The 16,441-nt window shown below is 35.0% G+C and overlaps 1 protein-coding gene across 1 annotated transcript in view; it reads left to right on the top strand.

Moving 5' to 3' along the window:
* FSTL5 (follistatin like 5) overlaps positions 1-16,441 on the top strand; it is a 700,938-nt gene that overhangs the window by 472,396 nt on the left and 212,101 nt on the right. The window contains exon 7 of the mRNA XM_036241790.1: positions 5,889-6,055. Coding sequence (XP_036097683.1) covers positions 5,889-6,055 — 167 coding nt within the window. The remainder of the gene's footprint in view (positions 1-5,888; positions 6,056-16,441) is intronic.

The following is a 16,441-nucleotide window of genomic DNA, read 5'->3' as shown; positions in this document are numbered from 1 at the left end:
AGATTATAGATTTAAGTTCTTTGTCAAAATTTCTGAACTGGATTTTATTTTCATAAACATAATACATTTTATAAACCTAGTGGGAGTGTTACTGTTATATGTTATTTCTGTTCATCTCTCTCTCTCTTTTTTTTTTTTTAGAGAGAGAGGAAAGGAGAGGGAGAGAGAGCTAGAAACATCAACGAGAGAGAAAATCAATTGGCTGCCTCCTGCATGGCCCCCCACTGGGGATGTGGCCCAAAACCTGGGCATGTGTCCTGACCAGGAATCGAACTGGCAACCTCTTAGTGCATGGGATGACGCTCAACCACTGAGCCACACCTGTTAGGCACATTCCCATTTCTTAGTGTGCCATGTTACCCCTGATTGTTTGCTTGAGATATATATATATATATATATATATATATATATATATATATATACACACACACATATTTTTTTTTACATTATTTATAACAATGATTACATGACTAGGTTGATACTATTTTACTATAGAGTAGAAAGCTTTATGTTTTATGAGATACCTAGGTAGGGGTGTGCTGCAGTCTGTACATTAACTTACAGAGTGTAGCACCTTAAATTTCTAATGCAGAGATGGAAGAAGTCCATTATTGTACCTTTACCTTATGCTGGAGGAACAAGAAGACACATCAGGGCACTTTGGCCTCTTAGTCATCTTGTCCAGGAAAAACTCCTAAGCAGTGTGTGACTCCAGATGCAATCTCATTTCACTAAGTTATAGTCCTTTTCAGGAAATAGACTGGGCAGTTCCTCACTCTATGGTTATCTCTTTCATGCTTTTAAAATATATTATTTGTTTGCTCACTTTGGCAAGACATGTACTAAAATGTATTTTTTTTATCCAATCCAGTGTTGTTTGTTTGTTGTTGCTTTACTTCTTCAGTGGAAAGTTAGTTCAACTTTTCTGGTCCATTGCTAACAAAGGAGAAAAGTTTCTAGATCTTGTAATAAATAATCAAAATTTATTTTGTTTTATTTTTATAGTCCAGATTATAATGCACACATATAATAATTTATAGATAAGCAATCAATATCAAAAGTTCTAGCTATTTTATCATAATAAATAAAATAGTGTATGTCTCAGTATCTCTAAATTAGGTAAGCATTAGCATTTATTTTGAAATTAACTAGTTCTTGAAAAAAGATACCATCAGACTATCCCAATTAGTTAAGGAACTTATCCTTGAGTAATTGTGGGTTTCTTATTATAAGAGTAACTAATTTATTTGTGGTGTGTTTCTGACTTCAGTATTTTATTATCTGTTTTTAATTAGTAATTTCTTATAGTGAAATGAAGTAGGAAAATACATGTTATTTTAGAATATTGCTGATAACATTTTTTCTAGGCTTCATTCTGTTTTAGGAGTTATAAACATGATGAGGGCAATAAGATTATATGAGACTAGTATTTCTTTTTTTTTTTTAATCCTCATTTGAGGATATTTTTTTCCATTTATCTTCAGATAGAGTGGGAAGGAGAGAGAGAGAAACACTGATGTGAGAGAGACACATTAATCGGTTGCCTCCTGTGTCACCCTGACCAGGGCCAGGGACCAAACCGCAACCGAGGTATGTACCTTTACCAGAATCAAACCCATAACTCTTTGGTCTTCAGACCAATGCTCTAATCATTGAGCCAAATTGGCCAGCACTAGACTAGTATTTAAATAAATTAAATGAAATGTTTATCACAAGTCTGAATTTAGGAAGTTGAAAGGTATAAGTATTTAGAGAGATCGAATTCTGTTTATGATAAATTATGTTCTTATGATTTTGAAATAATTGATTTTCAATGAAAGTAACTAAAATAACCTTTTTAACTTGTATTTCACAAATACTCATAGTATTTTTTTCTCATTCTGTTTTACTGTAAATTTACATACTAGTTTTACCCAAGTTTCTGTTACTGTTTTTATTACCCAGTCACTATTGGAACTAATGCTTTATAACTACTTACGGGCTGTGGTTGAAGTTGTGCTCAACTATACTTGTCTCTTTGGTTTTGGATTCTGCCAGAGGAGACTTACAATTTTTTATTCCTTTAAAGTCAGCTCTTAATATTCCTCTAAGCCAAGTTGTGAAAATGAGAAAAGGATCCACAGGGAGAAACTATTTTACAAGCTCTTAACTTTTTAAAGTAATCAAAGGAAAAAAGCTGGTCTGGAAATGGCATTAATAGTCTTCATTCATAACAAGAGATCAGAGGAAACACCATAGCTTGAGCTATTTCCTTGAATACTTGAGAAGGCCTCCAATAGGAAACAAAATTTACATATCAGAGATAGTACTGAAGTATTTTTAAAAAACTCAGTATTACCTATTATACCTAGTCTATAGAAGTTTACCTTTTGTCAGCATCAGATTACTTTTGATATTGTGTAGTACACGATTCTCATTAAAGACCTTTCAAATGTGCATTATCATTAAAGCTAAAGGGATGGGGAGGGGTACTGATAGATGATTGATGTTTTTTATCTGTACATAACTAGCATAAGAAGTGTGGGTAGAATGCTGTAGAATGAAATACACCATCATTCATATATATTTATAAAATAAACTGGTAAATAATTATTTTCAATATTTTTCTTTGAAAGTCACTTTTCTAAACTAACAACTACAGTTATCCAAATTCATACAAACACTCAGAGACAAGTAGCTCTTAAAATCAGTCTTAAGCCCTGGCCGGTTTGGCTCAGCGATTAGAACGTTGGCCTGCGGTCCAGAGAGACCCGGGTTTGGTTCCCGCTCAGGGCACGTACCATGGTTGCAGTTTGTCCCCGGCCCTGGTTGGCTCGTGTGGGTGGCAACCACTTGATGTGTCCCCTTTACAGCGATGTCTCTCTCTCTCTCTCTCTCTCTCTCTCTCTCTCTCCCCCCCCCCTCCCTCTCCCTCTCCCCCTCTATCTGAACAAAATATCGAAAAATGTCCTCGGGTGAGGATAAAAAAAAAAATCAGTCTTAAATTTATTTATAGATTGATTCACAGTTATGGTTTCAGTTTATTAATGCATTTCTAGACAAAATCACATTAACCTATAAACCTTATAAATATGGCATGTTTTATGTCTTTTGTTTACCATTAACACATTCTTGATAAAATTTAGAACTTAAGAATAAAAATGTTTAACATTTGTTCTTTTGTGAGATGAAATCTTTGCTTGTTAATAACTATTAGAAAGACTAGCAAAGACAAATAATACAGTTATGTAGGTAAAATAAATCTTACTACTAAGTTATTTAAGGAAAGGAACACTTGATTTTGATAAGTAACAAGTGAATGTAATTGAATTTGTGTATGTAATTCCACATAATATATTGGAGAAGAGGTGAAACTTGTAGCATAAAATATGCAAGAGAAAAATTCTAAATAGTTTCAAAATGCATATCATTATTTACTAATACATATTACTGAGATAGTCTTAAAATCATTTTAAAATGTAATCTCTAAATGAAAGAAAATGCTTTTCTGTGCATGTTAATATTCCCTGAGTGGATAGTAATTCTTACTTCTAATTATGCATCCTCTCAAAAAATTACATTTTAGAAAGATGTCCCCTATAAGGTTCTGCCAAATCTCAGCATTGTTCTAATATGTTCTCATTATGAATTAGCATTGTAATGTGTAACTACCAAAAGCACAACAATTTAAATGGCCTGGGACCTAATATCAGAGGCAAGAGGTTAGTGAACAGAGTCCAAGGTGACATAATGGCAGTTGTATTTCTAAATTTCAGAATGGCCATTGCCAACATGCTGTCTTTAGGATCAGCTATCCCATTATCTCTGACATGATTTTATTAGGACCTAGAAGCTGAAATGTAGGCATATTATTGGAAAATTATTAACGATTCTTATATGATACTCTACATAATGGTATTGCTTTTATAATGCCCTCTCTTCCCATAGTTTATAATATTTAGAGAAAAAAAAACAAAAACATAGAGGAACACTGAGTCTGCTAATTAAATTTTTTTCTATGCCTAATTGGTCAAATATAGTTTGGTTCAGTGATTTTATGTAAATATAAACATATATAAAAGAATGAATATTAAAGAAAAGTAGATTCAAAATATTTCTTATGTTCTTATTATTCAGGAAACACTGAAATAAAATGTAAATACAGATAAGTGTCATTAGGAAACGTAACACTGTCAATACAAATGACTGAGCAACATGCCTGTTACCCATTTTGATTTTTCAGTGATGTAAGGACAGAAGAAATAAACTTAGGCTGAATGTCCCTTGCAGGGTTTTACAATTTCAAAATCATACCTATCCCCTGTTTTGTCAACACAAAGCAATGATAACTTAAATTACCTGGCTTTTTGATTTAGTGACTAGATGTTATATAACCAAATATAAAAGTCAGTCTATTTCTGTTTATTTTCATCAAATAATGGTGTGGCAGCCAGTGATCCTGTTGCTCTAGACCAGCGGTTCTCAACCTGTGGGTCGCAACCACTTTGGAGGTCGAATGACCCTTTCAGAAGGGTCACCTAAGACATAACAAAAGCAAAATTACAGTTATAAAGTAGCAACGAAAATAATTTTATGGTCGGGGGTCACCACAACATGAGGAACTGTATTAAAGGGCTGCGGCTCTAGGAAGGTTGAGAACTGCTGCTCTAGACAGTCAGGGAATCATTCCCATTGGCCAAGATGACACGAGGAGGTTCCTACACTGAGCATGCCAAAGGCCAGAAAGATGAATGGATAGGGCCCAAGCACACCAAAAGCTAGCAGGGTGATTGGATAGAAAAAGAAAGCCCTTCCCTCCCTTCTCCCTATAAGAACCCTCGACTTGAGCAGCAAGGTGAGATGGTGTTTGGGGCAGCAATGATCGCACCTGATCATAATTATAAATTATAAGCCACCGCTTACTCCACTCACCATCACCCCCCATGAAAAATGCCATTAACCACAGCAAGAAACGATGGACAATTATTGTGCCCCCAACTACCCTGGAAATTTCAGTTGGAAAGTTTTAATATTTCTAACCTGGCTAAGATTGAGTAAATTCAAAATGCAAGATTCAGTTATAACTTTGAAAGTTAGAGTGTCTGTGAATGCCGGCTAAAAACTAAAGGGCCGTTTTCACCTGGATGAAAACTGGTAGGATTATCCGAGTCACCTCTCAGGGTTGTTAATTCCTATAGTTTGTAAGGATTGTTTGAAAACAAAAAAGGAAAGGCAGATCCAGATTACAAATTATGTTGCTTCAGTATAATTATTAGAAAAAATGTATTCAATGGTTAAAGTTAAAAATACATATTTAACTTTCAAATTTAAAGATCAGGATGCAACTGTATGTGCCAACACTGTCTGATAAAGGCAGCTGACAAAATTTCACTTAATTGCTGTTTGGTTGGTGAAGTTCAGTTTTTCCTCCTTCAATTTCACAAATAAATCTTATTCCTTTGGAGTCAATTTATGTTTCCCAGCATAATGATATATTTTATCTATTCAGCTATGCTCTCTGAAGCCAGCCAGCAATGATCTCACCTCACCTACAATATAAATCTATCAGTGAATAAACAACATCATTTTTATTTCAATGCCAATGACACACTACATGTCGATTTGGCACTTAAATAATTTATTTCTCTTTTGGGTGCAACTGCCAGACTTATTATAGCTCTACTTCTGATATTCATTTCATGTTTAATAGTTCTTTGCCTCATGAGGATGCTTGTCAATCAATTACATTGAAATGTCATTCTGACCTTTTATTGGAAACAACTTGACTCTTTGCTCATTTTATTATGTTTTTTCCATATTAGTTAAATTATAAGCCTTAATTACCAGTATTTAAAAACTTCTTACAAAACTGTGTGCTCATCCACATTCCTGGCACTTTATCTTTACAGAGGTTATCCAGCTGAGTCTGCCCGAAGACCAGAAACTAAGCATTACGGCGGCTACTGTGGGACAAAGTGCTGTTCTGAGCTGTGCCATTCAGGGAGCACTGCGACCTCCCATCATCTGGAAGAGGAACAACATTATTCTAAATAATTTAGATTTGGAAGACATCAATGTGAGTACATAAACAGACGTCGCTTTGTAATTAGTATATTTCATGTGACATACTCTAGACTTCACAAAGTCTAAGGAGCTTAATGCATATTGGATGTAGAGTAGGAGAGAGTTATTGACACATGGTTATATGCATTCCTCTCACCAGAGGTGCACTGTAGATGATTTGAAACGATCTAAATCACTTGTATAGATGCAGTAAGCAGGCTATAGAACACTGTGATGGGTATGAAATCACATCGACTTAAACCACAAAGGTCTTACTTTCAGAATTTCTCTAATTACCAATAATCAATTGCTATTATGGTTGAGCTATACCCTACAGTTTGTGAAATGTTAAAGTGGATAAACAGCTATTTTTGGCTTCAATACTTTATAGTGTGTTAGAAATAAATATTAATCAAACAAATAAAAGAGTTATTTTTCTAGAAGGAAGGGATGTGTTTCTCTACTCTGACTCACTCCTAGAAATTCAGAATCTAAGCTTAATGCAGTGGGGCACAGCTCCAAAGGGGAATCAGAAACAGAACCGACTTCACAGTATTCTGTTGTTTATTTTTTTCCATGCTATCTGCTAAAAGTGAGCATCAAAAAGTGAACATCATCCTAGACATTGAAAAGAAGTAAAAATTTCACGTTGTGGAATGTCTATGGAAATGAGGTGGAGCAATCCTTTGCCTCAGTGATTTTGGGGTTTTATGATCTCTTTGCATATAAATTTTAATTATTTTTATTATCACTCAACTCAGGAAAGCTATCTCTTACCCCCTTATTCTTGCTGCTTTATAAAGAACTGCTAGCACAAAGCCAATAGTCACTCCCATTTGTTGCATCTTATTAATGAATATTCTTGTTTAATGTTCTCAAATGATTCAAAAACAGAAAACTTCTGAAATTTTAATTTTTTAAAGTTTTGATAAAATGTTTCTAAATTTGCTTACATCTGGGAACGTTCCTCAGACAGTATATGGAGAATAATGTTTAATTCTATAAGTTATCAAGAACATTGTAGCATAGAAAGCTGTAACCTCAGGAACATGCAAGATTCTGTGAGAAATACCGCCCTAGACAAAATCTACTTGGGTTTGCTTTATGCCTTGTTCTGTCTGTATTTTATCTTTTATTTATATTTCTAGCCTTACTATCAACGTTTCCACTTTTATTTCCCAGACTCCTATGTATTCTAAGATGCTGGGGTTTGAAAAATCTCAAAATAAGCTCATTTTGGATTTTTTTAAAAGTAAGGAAAGCCCTGGCCAGTTTGGTTCAGCACCCGTGGACCAGAGTCCCAGGTTCGATTCCTGCTAAGGGCACATACCTCGGTTGCAGGTTGTCCCCAGCCCTGGTTGGGGTTGTGCGGGTGGCAACCAATCAATGTGTCTCTCTCACATTGATGTTTCTCTCTCTCTCTCTCTTCCTCCCTCTATCTCCCTCTCACTCTATCTGAAATAAATGCAAAAATGTCCTTGGGTGAGGATAAAATAAATAAAAGTAAGGAAAATATGCTATGTGTGATGTTCTTAGACAAAAGTAGACCTATTTTTGTGCATAGACCTTGTACATTAATTTGCTTGCTTCCTCATTCCTGATTCTTTTCTAGAAACTTTAGATTTCTAGAAAAATGATTATAAGCAAGTTAGATTTTTAAAATAAATGTAAATATTAGATAAATTCTAGAATCAATAAATAGATTTTTTTTATCAGATAAAGTTATTTTGGATACATTTTATAAAGTAGATACATTTTGAGAATTTTAGAAACACTTTCAATATTTAAAAGTTTCCATTTTATTTCAAGCCATATTTAATTAAGTTGAATAAGCATACATACCCTACAGTGCACACATAACTACCAGCCTTTTACATAAACTGCAGAGAATATCTAAAGGTATCTTTGAAAGAAGGAATATTTCATTTCCCAATATTTCCCTGATGTTTCCTGTTAAGTACTATGACATCAACTGTCAACTTCCCTAAATACATTTAATGCATCTAGCAATATAGATAAAATGTGAATTAAAGCAGTTTATATTAGTTATTGTATTTTGTTTTATATTTACTCCTGCTTCAGTAAGACCTGCACCGTGTAAATGACTCCAGTCATAGACGCAGTGGGTGGTCAGTGATCAGCTTCAATGGCGTCTTAAGTTGGCCAGTCCCAATATGCTGCTTCTGCATGTTTCCTGGCTTCTCATTCCCCAAGGCTGGCACTTTGCTCTTCTGGGTATTCTACGAGCCTCCTAATGTCTCTATTAAATTCCTTTTCTGCTTAAAACTAGTTATAATGGGTTCCATTGTTTGACATTCATAATGGGTCTAATTAATTTTTGGGGATCTACCATGTTAAGAAACATCTATAATGATATCTCCTTAAAATGTATTTTTTGTTGTTAGGCATGAATCTGATGTGTTGAAAAAACAAGATGATTTTACTGTAGTAAATTACATTCTCACTTTGTTTATTAGCAAAGAAGATAAACATGATTTCAGAAATGAATCACTCTTTTATCCTTTTTCTATTTTATCTATTTTTCACAAAAATGGGTTTAATTCCCGTTAAATTATGTAAAGTTAAAATTATAAGCACCTTTCACGTCAAAGGGAATCAGTGACAATTTGCAATAGTCTTTCTGATTCTTTAACATACCCAAGATAAGATTTAGTATATATTTCCCTAGTCAGTACATAAATACCTTCTGATTGAAAAAGATTAAAATAATATAATTTTTAAAATAGCATAACTATTACTAATTTTTATAGGCACCTATACCCCTTCTTACATGTGGAAGAAAAGCCCTTTCATGAATTGCAAAGACAATTTTATTTATTTAATAGAATGGTTTCATATACTACTTATTACCTTACTACCTCATTGTCACATTGGCCCTAAAAACACCTCCATGAAGCAGGGAATCCTAACCTTCATTTTCACTGTAGGAATTTATGCTGAGAGAGTTGAGCCCAAGGGTGTTGAGCTAATAAGCGGTGCAGCTGGGATGTTCACAGGACCTAGTTTACTCTGGATCATAAACTTAATCTCCATGAGATTTTTGCAGACTTGTGTTTGCCCTTTGGAAATTACATTCCAAATAATGTTGGTCTCTATATATTACAAATAGATTTAATATTTTCTGCTATTATGTTTGAGAGTGATTGATATTCAATTAATGTTTGAAGCTTTTCATTTTTTCTGTCTCCTCTTTTGTACCAAATGAATAAAAGGACATCACTAAATTGTTAGGGAGAATATGACACAGTGGTTTGCAAGAAGGGCTGGGGACACAGTCTGTTTGGATTTCAGTTAATAGTCAGTCTCTTGGGAGTGATGTGCCCTCAAAGCAAGTTATTTAACTTTCCTATGCCCTCGCTTCCTAATCATAAATTGAAGATAAGAATAGAATAAACTCATTGTGAGTGTGAGTGTGTGTGTGTGTGTGAACTACTGTGATAAGCCTTTTAAACCTAGTACACTTGCCCTGGCCGATTTGGCTCAGCGGATAGAGCGTTGGCCTGCGGACCAGAGAGTCCCATGTTTGGTTCCTGCTAAGGGCATGTACCTCGGTTGCAGTTTGTCCCTGGCCCTGGTTAGAGTCATGTGGGTGGCAACCAGTCCATTTATCTCTCTCACGTTGATGTTTCTCTCCCTCTCTTCCTCCCTCTCTCCCTCCCGCTCTATCTGAAAATAAATACGCCCTGGCCAGTTTGGCTCAATGGTTGAGCCTCGGCCTGAGGACTAGAGAGTCTCAAGTTTGGTTCCTGCTAGGGGCATGTACCACAAAAAAAAAAAAGAGTCTGAAAATAAATGCAAAAATGTCCTCGGGTGAGGATTAAAAAATAAATAATAAATAAAACTGGTACACCCTGAGGCTTTTTGTAAATGTTCAATTAAATTAGGTTCTTTGTTTTCTCTTCTCTCCTCCTTTTCCTCCTCTTTCTCGTCCTCCTCCCTCTCCCTTCCTTCTAATATATGTTTCAAGGAGCAAAGATTTGCAGTCTGCCTACAACAATAGAAATTCAATTTTAGGATACATGTAGTAATAAGGAAATTTGGAAACTCACAAGAAATACCAGAACTAAATTTTATCCAATTATAGCCACTAAAACCGGAAGATATTTTTCTATTCAATCCTGCTTTAGGAATCATGCTAATTTATCCTTATGTTAACAATCTGGTATCAATCCCTGCTCTAAAGATCATTAAATTCTATCAGCGTCTATATATTCATCTATTATTCTTTGTATGTGTGTCTTCAGTCCTCTTTCTTCCCAAATTTCTACAAAGGATAATTGGCTTAGTTTGATCATCCTGTTTTGGGTGGAAGCTGGCACACAAACTACAACTCTGGTATAGTGATTGAGCCTGGGTCCTATCCTGGTCTGCAGATGAGAGCTACGAGGTATAGAACAGGACTCTCCAGTTGACTACTTCTTTGCAGCTGGTTCCAGTTTGGATGTCTCCTTGGTTAGGCCAGCTGAATTAAGGAAGGGAAGGCAAATGTAGAGACAAAGATCTAGATTTGAGAGAAACATCATTGGAGGATTGAACTGACTGAGGATTGGCAGTTGAGAGTGAAAGAAGGAGAGGGATTAAAATACAGCACTATTGCCCGGCCGCTGTAGTAGCTCAGTGGTTGAGCATCAACCCATGCAACAAGAGGTCGCTGGTTCGACTCCTGGTCAGGGCATATGCCCATAGGTTGTGGACCCAATCCCCAGTGGTGGGCATGCAGGAGGCAGCCAATCGATGTTCTCTCTCATTGATGTTTCTATTTCTCTCTCCCTCTTACTTCCTCTCTCTATAAAGTCAATAAAGAGAGAGAGAAAAAAAATACAGCACTATTTTAGGTGTGCTCACTTCACCAAGAAAATTTTCAGTAAGGTTTTGGACAGTAGAGATTTTATTTAAGTCTAAAAATCCTAGTCATTACTGTGTGTCTTATTTATAATATCTGTAACTTTTCACCATTCATTTAGTTATATTATAATCTGGTCTTCATTCAACATTGAAATCAAATGATGTCATACCAACATATATTTCAATTCTAGTTGTATAACTTACTAGCTATGTAACACAATGAATTGCTTGAAGCAATTTAAGCTTGTCTCTTCATCTATAAAAGGAGTATCGTAAAATCCAATGACATATGCCAAGTGTTCAATGAAATATTTGTTTTATCACTATCAATAGCTTGATTCAATATGGCATTGCTGATCATGTTTAATAACAAATGTGAAGCCCCATGAAAACATTATTTCTTTGAAAATAACTTCATGTAATATATATTATTATGACTTTCAATAACTTTACACGTAAATTTACTAGATAAAATATTGAACTCTCAGGTAATTTTGAATTTCAGATATACAATAAATAATTTTTTTTACTATAAGTATGTACCAAATGTTGCACAGGATATATGTATACAAAAATTATTCTTGTCTATGTGAAATTGAACTTTAATTGTCAGTTTATTTGCCAATCTGTACTCTATTTACATGAAACTCAAATCAGTTGGAATACTGCATTAAGCCACTTACCTACAGAGGATACTATGGTTTATATCACTAAAGTTAGAAGTTTGACCTGTTCATGTGATTTAATCCAGTCCTTTGCAGATGCTTATTGTTTTCTCATTCTTAGCATTTATTCTGTGATTTGTTTACTACATCTCTCTAATCTGTGTTAGCAGTTGTGTCCAGCATTGAAAAAAAAAAAAAGTGAACTAAATCCACAGAGTTCATTTTCCCATAAAATACACTGTCCACAGCTGGCGTGACTGGTCCAAGAGCAGCGGAAACTCAAATTCCTGTCTTCTATCTGGCTTTTCAAGAGCATGTCTTTCATCTTCAAGGTCAACTCAGGGTTCAAGAGGGCTGCTGGAGCTCCAGCCATCAATCTATATTCCATCAGTCCATAATCCAGGTCCACAACAGTATGAAGCAGGTGCAAGATAAAGGGAACTTATTCCTGGAAACCCCACAATGGTGTATGGGTCACTGATGAGCAAAAACTGTGATAACTGTGCTAGGGAGGCTGGTAACTATGACTGTTCATATAGGTACACTGTGCCTTCTGTCACAGGGAGGGACAGGAGAGCAATCTCTACATCTCCGTCAAAGGCCATCCAAGAGGATATAAAGTGTTCTACTATATAATCTTTTTGGCTTTCTGCATTGATTAAATATGATTATCCATCTGTGTGGAAATTGAAGCAACTCTGCATACTGTTTTTGTTTCTGCGGTACTTACGTCAACCTTCGATTTCTTTCTTTGATGGTTTTGTTTTGTTTTGTTTATAGGCCCTTCTGTGACTATTGTAGTATTTTTTTTTTTCTTTTTGCATCCACCTGGATGAGTTTTATTCTGATCATTCTCACAATAGTTCTATCCCTGCATTTTTAAAGTAATTCTCATGTATAGTTGAACTCCACTTAAATCAGTCTGTTGATTTAAAAAAATGTATTCACAGACAATAAAACAATTGAAATGATTACATTAATTCAAATAAGAATTCCATTGCAGGTGGAAGCTTAATGGGTATTTTATAGTGCTAGGTTTTCTAGTACGAATGTGGCAAAATGAGCTCTGGTAGATGACTCAAAGCTTAATAAAATTTTCTTTATTTGTCTGAACTATTAAAGCCATTAACTACTTAATAAATAATATTACATTTGCCCTTGTCAGGTGGCTCAGTTGGTTGGAGTGTCGCTCCTTACACCAAAAGCTTGTGGGTTCCATTCCCCGTCAGGGCACATACCTGAGTTGCAGGTTTGATCCCCAGTCAGGCACCTGCAGGAGGTGGCTGATTGATGTTTCTCTCTCACACTAATATTTCTCTCTCTCCCTTTCTCTCTCAATAATTAAAAAAAAAAGAAATTAATAAAGACATATTCGTGAGGATTAAAAAAATATTACATCTTATTCTGATAAAAGTGTTTCACCATTGTACCATACTTTCAATTTAGAAGTAAAGTCTCCAAGTCATATTTAGTTGCCAGAGCCTGAAAGAAGTGATTTGAGGAGTAAAAAATTCTTACTCTGTTACTCAATTTAAAGCAGTGTGAAAATATGACTTTCCTCCTTGAATTAAAAAATTCTCATATATATGAAAGGGGAATTTTTAGCTTTTAGGCCATTCATTTGGTAGCAGAACCCACATTATTTATCACCAATAAAAATAACTTAATTAGCAAGATTTCATTTTTACTTTTTAGACACCTACAGTGTTGTTTTTTAATATAAAACATATTAGAGTATACTGTTAAAACTGGTTACTTAAAAATAGAGCTATTGATTTGTCTTCTCTAGACAATAAAAAATCCATTTATTTTACCCCTCAACTAAAAATATTGACATTAAATATTTGCAATATAATACATCATTTGCCATGTAATCTTTATCACTTATTTATTTTTAATATAAGCCTAAGGTCATTGTGATGTAAATCCAAGTAGAATCAGAAAATATTTATAATTCAAAATCTTCCAAGCCAAATAAAGCAGGGAACATTGGCATGGTTGAAGAGCAATCATTTATTTTTCATATAAATATATGCTATGCAGTTTCAACACTAATTGTTAAACTGGGAGGATGGCATGCAATCATAAATACTTGCATTCTTTTTATTTCTTCTTTTTGTCTGATCGTTGTGACTAGAACTTTCATACTATTTTGAGTAAGAGTGGTAAAAGTGGACATCCCTGTCCTGTTCTTGATCTTAAGGGAAACACTTTTAGTTTTTGCCTGTTTCGTAAGATGGTGGCTGTGGGTTTGTCATATGTGGCCTTTATTATGTTGAAGTATGTTGCCTTTACATTTTGCTGAGAGGTTTTATCATAAACCGCTGCTGAATTTTATCAAACGTTTTTTATGCATCCGTTAATATCATCATGAGATTTTATCCTTCCTTTAGTTTATGTAGTGTATCATGCCTTTATGGTTAATTAATATTTAACAAAGGAGGCAGGAGCATACAATGGGTCAAAGACAGTCTATTCAATAAACAGTATTGAGAAAATTGGACATATTCAGGCAAAAAAAATGAAACTAGACCACCAACTTACACCATACACAAGAATAAATTCAAAATGGATTAAAGACTTAAATGTAAGACTCCAAATCACAAAAATCCCATGGAAAACATAGGCAATAAAATCTCAGACACTTCTCAAAGTAATATTTTTTCTAATATATCTTCTTGGGCAAGGGAAACAAAAGAAAAAGTAAACAAGTAAGACTACATCAAACCAAAACGTTTTGCCTGGCAAGGGGAACCATCAACAAAATGAAAAAAATAAACTACTGAATGGGAGAACATGTTTGCCAATGATACATCTGATAAGAGACTAATATCCAAAATTTATAAAGAACTCAACCCCCCGAAAAACAAACAAACCAATTTTAAAAATGGGCAAAGGACCTGAATAGACACTTCTTCAAAGAGGATGTACAGATGGCCAAATAACATATGAAAAGATGCTCAATGTCACTAATAATCAGCTAACCACAGATTAAAACTACAGTGACGTATCACCTCACACCTGTCAGAATGGCTATAATCAATAAATCGACAAATAACAAGTGTTGGTGAGGATGTAGAGAAAAAGGAACCCTTGTGCACTGTTGGTGGGACTGCAGATTGGTGCAGGCACTCAGGAAAGCAGTATGGAATGTCCTCAAAAAAATTAAATGGAACCACCTTATGACCCAGCTGTTCCACTACTGGGAATATATCCAGAGAAACATGAAACACTACTTCGAAATAATATACGCACCCCTATGTTCATTGTGGTGTTATTTACAACAGCCAAGATTTGGAAGCAGCCCAAGTGCCCATCGGTAGATGATTGGATTAAAAGCCTATTTCACATTTACACAAGGGAATACTACTCAGCTGTAAAAAAGAAGGGAATCTTACCTTTCACGACAGCATAAATGGAACTAGAGCGTATTATGCTAAATGAAATGAGCCAGTCAGAGAGAGGCAAATGCCATATGACTCACTTATATATGGAATCTAATGAACTAAATAAACAACCAAATAAAACAAAACCAGACTTACAGATAAAGAGAACAGACTGCTGTCAGGGGTGCAGGGCCTCAGTGAAGTAGGCGAAAAGATTAAGAAAAAAATAAATCTTCATAGAAACAACAGGACAGTGATTACAAGGGGAAGCAGGTGGGGGCAGCCAGAAGAGAGAAAAGGGAATAAATGATGACAGAAGTAGGTTAGACTGTGAGTGGTGAGCACACAATACAGTGTACAGGTGATGTCTTACCACACGGTGCACTTGAAACCTATTTAATTAACCAACGTAACCCCCCAAATGTAGTGAAATATATATCAAAAAAGAATTAAACTTGCATCTCCTATTAAAGCAAGACGGAGCTTCAAAAATTGACATCTGGCCATTTCACATTCCTCTTTAAAACCCTTTTATGGCTTCTTGTAAATGTCAGGGGGAAAAAGGATTAACAATTTTTGGCTTGGTCTTGAAAGCCTGTTTCTCTATTAAATCTTCCTAGAATTCACACATATTCACTCTTTACTACAGCCTCTCCTAAGTGTTCGCTACCCACTATGTTAAATTATGTATTACTCCTCTATGTTAAATTATGTTATTACTCCTCTACGTTAAATTATGTTATTACTCCTCTACGTTAAATTATGTTATTACTCCTCTATGTTAAAATATGTTATTACTCCTCTACTTTAAATTATATTATCACTATGGAAAAATCTCCCCTGTCGCTTTCATCTACCTAAATCCATTGCATCCTGTAAGAATAGACCAATCCTTCTGATGCCTAAAATTGACATTTTTAAGTTATTTGTTCAGTAAACATGGTACTTGTTGCCTCATAATAAAACTATGACTATTCTCGTCCTCTATGGACTAGAAACTTCTAGCACAAGGAGTTTACTCAACTTTGTATTATGATGTTAGCACAGTACTGACACACGAGATCATTTTTCAATGCACAAATAACAAAGGGCATGGTGATGTTTCTTATATTCGCAGTTAAGTATGACCCTAGCCCCCCCCTTGCTTTGTTCCGTGGCCCCCAGCGGATGCCTGGAATCACAGGAGCAGGAAACTCTCTATTTACTGTGTTTTTCCCTATACACACATACTTATGATACACTTAAATGTATAAATTAGGAAGAGTAAGAGATTTAAAATGATAACTACTAATAAAATAGCACAATTATAACCATATACCAAATACAAGTTATGCAGTCTCCCTCCCAGAATATCTGATTGCACTGTACTCACCTTTTCACTTAAAGGACACACTTTACAGCTTCTCTCTGGCATATTTGAATCGCCAGGATCACTACTCTTGCACGTCGAGGCTATTACAAAGTAAAATAAGTGTTACTTGA

The sequence above is a fragment of the Molossus molossus genome, unplaced genomic scaffold, assembly GCF_014108415.1.
Source record: "Molossus molossus isolate mMolMol1 unplaced genomic scaffold, mMolMol1.p scaffold_m16_p_4, whole genome shotgun sequence".
Taxonomy (NCBI): Eukaryota; Metazoa; Chordata; class Mammalia; order Chiroptera; family Molossidae; genus Molossus; species Molossus molossus.
This window is presented reverse-complemented; position numbering and strand designations above follow the sequence as displayed.